The 10156-nt window shown below is 39.9% G+C and overlaps 1 protein-coding gene across 3 annotated transcripts; it reads right to left on the reverse strand.

The window, feature by feature from the left end:
* Window positions 1-321: 321 nt before the first annotated feature.
* Window positions 322-1168, reverse strand: LOC119528978 (SREBP regulating gene protein-like). Of its 3 annotated transcripts, none has more exons than XM_037829129.1 (2): window positions 1008-1168; window positions 322-850 (listed from the first exon to the last, which is right to left on the reverse strand). In XM_037829129.1, the coding sequence occupies exons 1-2, from the start codon at window positions 1166-1168 to the stop codon at window positions 499-501; spliced, it is 513 nt and encodes a 170-aa protein (XP_037685057.1). In that variant the 3' UTR covers window positions 322-498. The 3 variants fall into 3 exon arrangements, with proteins under 3 accessions (XP_037685057.1, XP_037685058.1, XP_037685056.1); XM_037829130.1 differs by having other exon boundaries at window positions 322-698; window positions 1008-1145; XM_037829128.1 differs by having other exon boundaries at window positions 322-1145.
* Window positions 1169-10156: the final 8988 nt, after the last annotated feature.

Consider the following 10156-nt stretch of genomic DNA (forward strand, 5'->3'; position numbering starts at 1 on the left):
CAAGGATACAAGAAAACAACATTGACAACAATAAAAATAATTTCCTGGAATATATTCAACTAGAAAGGCAAGGCATTTTCCTACACAAAACATTATCACTTTCCCACTACTCCAAAGATAGCCAATAAATAATTTTATGGCAAAATCAGAACCATAAATAAAAGTTGACCCCCGACAAGTGGGGAACACAAGTCACAGCTCTCTCACAGGAACACTGGTAGAGTCATCCAAGAATGTCAACACCACCCCAGGCTCAGCCTGCAGGTTCTGTTTTTTGTGAATGAGAATGGCTGGAGTTTCCATGTTGCTTTAACGAACAGTTCCATCTGGTAAGGTCCAGGCAATGAGTGAAGCCAAAGAGAACAACACAAGAAGTAGTTTCCACAATGCCTTTGTCCTCTGACCAATGCACTAGATTTGAATGCTGAAGTCTGGCCTCAGGCTGGCAGTTCTTCAGCAGGGCCCCTTTTCACCCATGCTTTAAGTCTTCCACGCCCATCACGCAGGGAAGAGCTCGGGAGGGCTCTCGCCGTAGCAATACTTTGCTATAGGATCCCTATAGGTATTCTCATGCTGGACGCTCTGGAATGAGGTCCTGCATTTAGCCAAACACAATTCAGAGTGATATTCCACTGCCATGAAGAGGTTCTGGAATGCCATGGCTGCCCGGCTGAGGAAGCGTTCCAAGAGAAGTTGCTTATTGGGCTGCAGACAGCAGGAGATGCAGTACTCACAGGCGCTGCAGCAGCCATTGGACAAGCAGCCATCGCAGCAGTATTGCTTTGTGCTGGGCATGTTGACATGACAGCAGCCATTCACCAGCAAATCCTTCCTTTCACAAACATATCCTAGTTCATCTGTGATAAGATGCTTCCCTTGAATGGAGTTACGGCACTGATTGCCTGGTCGACTGCTATTGCCCAGGTTAAACTGCACTTTCCAGGGGATGGGCTGATCATGGTCTTGAACCTGGAGGAGATTCCGATCCCTCATTGTCCTCTCTTCCTGCTTGAAGGTGCTGGTGAGGAAGTAGACGAGCGAGAGCCCGAAGACCAGGGCAAGCACCCACCTCTTCCGCAGAAGCCGGCGCCACACCATGGCCGCTAGGTTCACCATCCCGGTGCGGGCCCGGGCACGGCGCGCGGCAGGCCCGGAGCCCGGGTAGCATAGCCCCTACACACCCCACAGCTCCATCCCCACTGAAACCTACTTTTAAAGGAATATTTTATTAGCTGTCTATTAGGACTTTTCAGATTTACAATTGATGCCATCTGGGATGCCCCTCCAATCAGTCGATGGACACATAAGGGTGCCATATTTTGGGGCAGCCTTTGAAAGAATGAGGCTTTGAATGTCTTAAATGCCTCCTGACAAGCTGAGAGTCTAGGTAAGTAAAGTACCCTGCTTAAATGTTGTTTTAAAATCTATGTTCTTGTATAAAACAGGGATCTAAGTAGAAGAAGGAGATCTCTATGAGTAAACCATTATGAAATTTGCAGATACCTAGGGACAACCACACATGATGGGAAATACTGTCACATTTAAGCTTCAAGGGGCAAATAGCAGCTGAAAATAAATACTTAAAGAAAGACTATTTCACTCTTTAAGAAGAGCTAACAGAAATTATCCTTCTAAAATGGGAAAAGCCAGGGAAATAAATGTTAGCATGAAGCCCTAAAGCCACAGCCACACATGTTGTCTCCTAGGGCCACATATTTAGAGGATACATGAAACTAGGAGGAAAGGAAAGAATGTTGAGTGGAGGTGGGGACCAAGAATTGTAATACAGAGTCCAATTCTTACATCAGCTGTTGAACTAAGAAGTACTCGAGTTGGTGAAGGTAGCCCATATCCATGAAGGAAGCTTGGGGATTTGAGTTCTAAGCCAAGTTGAAGATGTTCAAGTCCAAAATGGTGAGAAAAGAAGTGGAGGGTTTTTCTCTTCGAAACTATGAAAAAAAATGTAGAAAAGATTAAGGAAACCTTGTACAAATGACAATTATTAAAAACAGTCCCTTAAATTTTTATTTAAAATCACTATTACAAGATGATAAACTATTCATTATGATTTCAATTCATCACATATTCAGACAGAACCTACAATGGGTCAGGTTTACCCAATAGTCATTGTTCCCTCATGGAGCTACAGTCCAGTAGGAGAAGGATATTAAACAAACTGTGGAAGGGGCAGGGTAAATCACATAAAGGAAACATAGGATAAAGAAATATGCCAACCACCAGAGTTTCTGTACCTCTCATAGGTGACAAGTGACCACTGGTGCTCTCAGGTGGGCCATATCCTCCTGAACTTGTTCTGATCCCAACCAGTAGGCTCAGGGTCTGGCTGTTTGTACCTTATGTGAAAGGGGGTTATCTTTGGAAGGCTTGTCACACATCTCTCACTCTTTCTTTGTTCTACATCCTAGCCCCACCAATCTCTTCACTTCATTTTTTTCACCAAAAGAAATTATTTAAAAATAATGTTCCCAAGGCCTTCCATTTCTAGGAAGACAGAGAAGATGTTCTTTTTATTACTCCTCCATGAAGTGCAACTAAAACTCTGGACATTTTATATAAAATGAACATAAGGAGATTCTGACAGGTGGAGAGAAGAAGGCAGACTAGTTAGGGACCTTAGTATCCAAGGAACAATAAGGTGGTGTCCTCCCTAGGATTTTCATTTGTTTTTTTGTTTTTTTTGTTTGTTTATTCATTTTTTTTTTTTTTTTGCCTCAGACATCCCAGACTTGGAGCTGAAAACTCTGGTGACCCAGAAATGCTAACAGGCACAGAAAAAAAAGAGACTTGCAAGAGCCTACTTTCTCCAGTCAAAGAACCAGGAAGAGGGCACGTTATCAAGACAGAGAACTTTTAGACAATAACCACTCTAATCTAGCCAAAAACCACAGAAAAATCTGTGGCTTTACCAACACCCATGCCAGGAAAAGCAACTGGGGAATCTACCCTTCTTTCCTTGCAGGTCTGTAGTGAGGTGGCCCAAAACCTCAGCAAGGTGGTATCAGAAAAGACCAGGTAGGGAGCTGGGACTTTCATCCCTGACAGGTAGTCATGAGATCCCTCCACTGGTAGTATCAAGGGGACCAGGCAGGGACCCTGTACTTTCACATTACCTGTCAGTAATAAGACAACCCTTCTCCTCCCTGCTGGGGTGGTGTCAGAGGAGGCCTGGTAGAAAGTCAGCACTCATCACCACCCAGCAGCAACAAGGTCAGCCCCCTCCTGTGGTGTCAATGAAGGCTGACCATGTGGGAAATGGTAACAAGGCACTTCTACCCCTCTGAGATAGAGAGGTATTATTGGTGGGGGTCTAGTGGGAAGCTGGACCTGCCCAGCAGTGATGAGGAGCCCTCTCCCCAACCATGGGTGTCAACAGAGGCTGAGTGTGGAGCCTAGATATCTACCACCACCTGGCAATAATGAAGTGGCCCCCTTGCCTCCCCTGTGAAAGCAGTATCAGAAAAAGATGACTAACCAGGAGGTTTAAATAAGATCCATAATGCAACACCAAAATGTATAGGTTTCAATAGAAAATCGCCCATCATACCAGATCATGGAAGATCTCAAATTGAATGTAAAAAGACAATCAATAGATGCCAACATTGAGATGACAAAGATGCTAGAATTATCTCATAAAGATTTTAAAGTAACCATCGTAAAAATGCTTCAATGAGCAATTACAAACATGTTTGAAACAAAAACTGGAAAGTCTCAGAAAAGAAATATAAAAGACTCCACAAAAAGTGAGAAGATATAATGATGTATCAAATGAAAAAAAAAAACTGAAAAATACAATAACTGAAATAAAAAGCTTTATGGATAAGCTCAACAACAGAATGGAGGGGACAGAGCAAAGAGTTGGTGAACTTGAAGATAGAACAATAGAAATTTCCCAAGCTGAACAACAGAGAGAAAATAGACTGGGGGAAAAAAATGAACAGAGCTTCAGGAACCTGTAGGACTATAACAAAAGATCTAATATTCATGTTATTGGAGTCCTGGCAGAAGAGAAGTGGGAGGAAAAAATACTCAAAGAAATAATGGCTGAAAACTTCTCAAATTTGGCAAAAGACTCAAAGCTGAGTGAATCCCAATTAGGATAAGCCCAAAGAATTCCACTCCCAGATACAGCATACTCAAACTTCTAAAAACTAAAGAACAAGAAAAATATCATATAAGTAATGAGAGAGAAATAACACCTTTCCCAAAAGATGAAAACAATTCAGAGGATGGTGGATTTCTCAGTAGAAACCATGGAAGCTAGAAGGAAGTGACATAATATTTTTCAAATGATCAAAGAAAACAAGTGTCAACCCAGAATCCTCTATCTAGTGAAAATATATTTCAGGAGCTAGGGGAAAATGAAGACATTCTCAGATGAAGGAAAATTAAGAGAATTTGTCACCAACAGATCTACCTTAAAAGAGAGGTTAAAGAAACTTCTCTAAACAAAAAGTAAACAATGCAGAAGGAAACTTGGAGCATTAAGAAGGAAGAAAGAACACAGTAAGCAAACAAATTGGTAAATACATTAGACTTTCCTTCTCCTCTTGAACTTTCTAAGTGGTGATTGATGATTGAAGCAAAAATCATAATGCTGTCTAATATGGTCCTAAATATATGTAGAGAAAACATTTAAGACCATTATATTATAAATGAGGAAGGTTAAAGGGATGTAAATGGAAGTAAAGTTTCTACATTTTACTCAAATTGAAAAATGATGACATCAGTAGACAGTGATATGTACTTATAATGTAATAACTAGAGTAATCACTATAAAAGATAAATCAACATGGAATTCTAGAAAATGTACAAGTTACCTGCAGGAAGGCAGAAAAAAGAAAAACTGTAGAAAAAAATAAAAGAAACATAAAACCCAAAACAAAATCATAAACATAAGCCCTTACATGTCAATAATTACATTAAATGTAAATGGTCTAAGTCTACCAATTAAAAGACAGAGATTGGCCGAGTGGATTAAAAACTAGTACCCAACCATGTGCTATCTACAAGAAACTCACTTCCAACATCATAATATAGACAGATTGAAAGTAAAACAATGGAAAAAGATGTATCATGCAAGCATTAATTTAAAAAGGATGTCTATATTAACATCAAAAGAAGTAGACTGAAAATTATGAAAATTATCAGAGTCAATCCAATAAGAAAACAGAGCAATCGTAAATGTGTATGCACCACACAACAGAGCTGCAAAATATGTGAAGCAAAAATGGATAGAACCAAAAGGAGAATTAGACAGATCTACAATTACAGTTGTAAAATTCAACATCCCTCTCTCAACAATTGATAGAACAAATAGAACATCAGAAAGGCTGTAGAAGAACACCATCAAATCAACACCATCTACATTTATAGAACACTCCACTCAAGTACCAGTGAAATATATGCCAAGACAGACATACTGGGTTATAAAAATTCAAATATTTTAGAGATCTGTAATCAACTGGAGTGTGTTCTCTGACCACAATGGACTCTAACTATAAGTCAATAACAGAAAGATAACAGAAACATTTCCAAACTCTTGGGAATTTAACAACATTATTCCAAATTATCCTTCAGTCAAAGAGGAAGTCTGGAAATGAACATGTGGATACCAAATTAAAAATACAAAAGCATTTACAATAGTCCCCCCTGAAATAAAACACTCAGATGTAAATCTAATAAAATATGCAAAAGGTTTGTATGCTGAAATTTACAAAATTCTGATGCAAGAAATTCAAGATATCTGGAGAGATATACCGTGTTCATGGATTGGGAGACTCAACACAGTAAAGATGTCAGTTGTTCCCCAACTGATATTCAGGTTTAATGCAATTCCTGTCAAAATTCCAGTGAGATTTTTGTAGATAAAGAAAAGATTACTCTAAAAAATTATATGGAAAGGGAAAGGAACAGGAATAGCTAAAATAATTTTGAAAAAGGACAAAGTGAGAGGAATCAGTGTATGTTATTTCAAGACTTATTATATAGCTATAGTAATCAAGACTGTGTGGTCTTGGGAGATGTATAAACACACAAAGATCGATGCAACTGAGGAGAGAACCTACAAACAGACCCACACAAATATGTCCAACTGATTTTTTACAAAACTGAAAAAAAAATTTAGTGGAGGAAAGATAGTCTTTTCAAAAAATGGTGCTGGAATAATTGAACATCCATAGACAAACACAATGAAGCTTAACATCTAAGTCTCACATATGCAAAAAATAATAATTCAAAGTTGGTCACAGACGTCAATGTGAAACTATACAACTTCTAGAGAAAACATGCAAAAACATCTTCAGTATCTAGGGCTAGGTAAAGAGTTGATAGATGACACCAGTAGCATGATCCATAAGAACAAAAACTGATAAATTGGACTTTAGCACAATTAAAATTTTTTGCTCAGCAAAAGGCTTTGTTAAGAGGATGAAAAGACAAGTTTCAGACTAGGAAAAAAACATTTGCAAATAACATATCTGACAAAGAACTAGCTTCTAGAATATATAAAGAACTCTCAAAATTCAACAGTAAAAAACAAGACAACCAAATTTTAAAAATGGACAAAAATATGAAGAGACTTTTCACCAAAAAGGATACACAGATGGCCAAATAAGCACATGAAAAATGTTCATCATTAGCCATCAGGGAAGTGCAAATTAAAGCCAAATATCAGAATAGCTAAAACAAAAAATAATAACAGTTCCAAATGCTGGTGAGTATCCTTGCTAATGGTAATACATTGCTGATGGGAATGTAAAATAGCACATTTATTATGGAAAACAGTTTGGGAGTTTTTTGAGAATTAAACATATAACAACCATAGGACCTAGCAATTCCCCTTCTGGGCATTTTCCCAGAGAAATCAAAATTTACATTCACACAAAAACCTGAACACAAATGTTTATAGCAATTCTGTAAAAGCCCCAAGAAGAAACGACCCAGATGTCCTTCAATGGGTGAATGGTTAAAAAAATTATGGTACATCCATACCATGGAATACTACTCAGGAATAAAAACAGATGGACTATGATGCATTCAACAACATGGATGAATCTTCAGAGAATTATGTTGTGTGGGAAAAAAAGGCAATCTCCAAAGGTTACATATTGCATAATTCCATTTATATAACATTCTTTAAATGATGAGATTGTAGAGATGGAGAACTGTGGCTGCCAGGGATTAAGGAGGGAGTGGTGGCAGAAGAGAAGTGAGTGTGGCTATACACAAGAGGGCAAAATGAAGGATTCTTGTGGTGAGAAACATGTTCTATATCTTGACTGTATCAATAGCAAATCCTGCTATTGCACTATAGCTTTGCCCAATGTCACTATTGGGGAAAACTGGGTAAAAAGTACAGGGGATCCCTCTGTATTATGTCTTACAACTGCATGGGAATCTATAATTATCTCAAAGTAAAATGTTAATAAAAACAAAACAAAAGTAAGTGAAACAAAAATAATGTTTCCATATAATTAGGAAATTTTATGATTCCTACAAATATTATACAGGAAATCAGCTCTAACTTCATCTCTTCCTGAAACCCTAGTGTAACAGAGCAGATGCTAAGGATTCAGCTCTCAGCTCAAGTAAGTTGTAATTCGTTCAGCACCTAGAGGGTCAGTATTTCCACAGCACAGCCCTGGACACTGCCCCTGGTTCTAGCCCTGTCCTCTGCTGGGCTGCAGTCTACTTAGACAGGCAGGCTCCAAGTCTGCACTTAGAGAGGGAGGAGGAGCTCCCTTTGTCTCCAGGTCCAAGACACATTCTCCACTCCAGCTTCCCCAGAGAACACTGTAGAGTGGGGGTTAGTTGGCGTCTCCTCTCTCATTAATAAAGCTGTTAGTTTAGTCCCATTTGGCTATCAATGTTTTGTGGGTGTGTTCTATCAGTTAGAACGTTAAGGAGAATGGTGAAGTTCAGTCCCTCCAGCCAAAACCCCCTAACATCTGCATTAAGAGATAATGATGAGGTTGGAACAGCGATACCTCCCAAGATGGTTTTGGGATTCTAGTCTCCAAGATTCTAGTCTGCCCACATGAAAGAGACCTCTTGGGACACCCAGAAATAATTGGGAAGTCATTGGGGATTCAGCGCTAAACTCAAGTGAGTTGTGATTCATTCAGCAGAAGTTATAAATGAGGGAGGGTATGTCTACATTTTACCTCCATGGTTCTCCTTGTGAATAAAGACTTGAACTTGTGAGTGGATTGTCCAGAGTTTGTGGTCTTTAAGTGAAACATAAATGAGGCTCAGAATCAGGTCATTGGATCTTCCCTAAACCTAGATCAGTGGTGTCAAGACTACTTAAGAAGGGTCTGAACAGAGAATCCAGTCAAACATTCAAAGTATGAGGTTGAGGACCCCCCCCACCTCCCACCTCTGTCCTCCTCCACCGTGCACACTGCTATCTGTATGCAATTTGCTTCCAGGCCCCTCTGACCACCTGCCTTCCCTCTGATAAGCCTACTTATTCTCTGGTTCACTTGCTGGTCCCCTGAGTCTCAGCTAGAAGGATTGGGTGTTTGCTTTTTCCACACCTCTCCTCTTGTTTTGGATTCCCTGCCAATGACTCCCAAATGGAACCAGGTCAATGAGACCATTTGCATGGCAGTCTGCAGCTCCCTGTTCGCTGTGAGGTGATTCCTTGATTCCTGGGCTCTTGGTATCTGGACATGACCTGAGCAAACACAGATGCCCTTTCTTGGCAAGATGTCTTTTAGAATATTTGACTCTTCCCCTGCATGCCAGCAAGACCTTGTGACAGCTAAACTTTCCTGGTGCCTTGGTATCAACATGGCTTACGTGAGGGGATGGTGGCCCCTGCCCTCCACCAGGTGCTCTGAGGGTCACTCCCTTAGGACACAGTCAGCACTGCTTCCCCAGCTCGGAACTGGGCACATCAGAATCCCCTCTATAACCAGTGATCTGCCAGCTTTGTGACGTCACCGTCCTACCAGCAAAACAATTTTAAACATGCATCCCAGTAAGCAAACTGCTAGACAAACAAGTATATTATAGCAGTGTTACAAGTGGCAATTTGAAAAGGACAAGATCAGAGGGAGAGAAGAAATCCTAATAATAGGTTTTCTTTTTCACCTGAGTGGATCATTCTGTGTATACACATTTTGAAGGCCATGACTCTAACCTGCTAAGCCTAGTGGTCAAGTACCAGTCTTTTAGTGTGGACATCAAGCAGGTACCAGGTGGACATTAACCTTTACCCCAAGGAAGAATTTTTATGGTAAAAATAACCAACTCCTCACCTTCAGGATATGTGAGCCTAACTCACTTCATTTGTAAAATCAGCATCTGGATGGGATGGCGTGATGGTTAAGTTCATAGGTCAATTTGTCCCGGTTATGGTGTCCAGTATTTGGTTAAGCAAGCATTGGCCTGATTTTTATCTGAGGGTATTTCATGGATTTTAATCATCAGTCAATTGATTGCATCTATGGTTGATTGCATCTACAATCACCTGGGGAGATCCCCTTCAGCAATAAGAGAAGTCTCATCCAATCAACTGAAGGCCTTTAAAAGAGTGATGATTTCAGCAGTCAGAAGGGAGAATTTCCATCTCTACTTCAGCCAGCCAGCTTCTGCTGGGGAATTCATTGAAAATTTCATCAGAGTGCCCAGCTTGCAACCTGCCCTTCAGAAATTGGACTTGCCATCCCCACAGCCATGTAAGCCAATTCCTATAATAAATCTCATCACATTTACATTATATACATATAAATATTCCTCCTGTCAGTTCTGTTTCTCTGGAGAACCCTGACTAATACAGATGGTTTTAAGGACACTTCCATGACTAATACTCATCATGTTCCTGCATATCTATTAATGAAGATTTAAAAGCTTTGGGCAAAGAAAAACAGTACCTTGAGAGAATTGTAGAATTTAAGAATCTGAGTACAAACACCCTCTTTGACCAAGAAGGAGCTTTAAAAAATAAGAGGATGTTGGATTTGCATAGGGTTTTCATAGTCTGGCACCACTGCCTTTTGCAGGTAGTGATGGAGATGGGGACAGGATGGGGGTTGTGAGCAGCAAACGGTGACAGACAGAGAGACCCAAATAGTATTAACTCTCAGCTAATAGTAGCTCCTTAAAACTTGTGAGGTTTCATATGTATTTT

This window comes from Choloepus didactylus, chromosome 3, assembly GCF_015220235.1.
Source record: "Choloepus didactylus isolate mChoDid1 chromosome 3, mChoDid1.pri, whole genome shotgun sequence".
Classification (NCBI taxonomy): domain Eukaryota; kingdom Metazoa; phylum Chordata; class Mammalia; order Pilosa; family Megalonychidae; genus Choloepus; species Choloepus didactylus.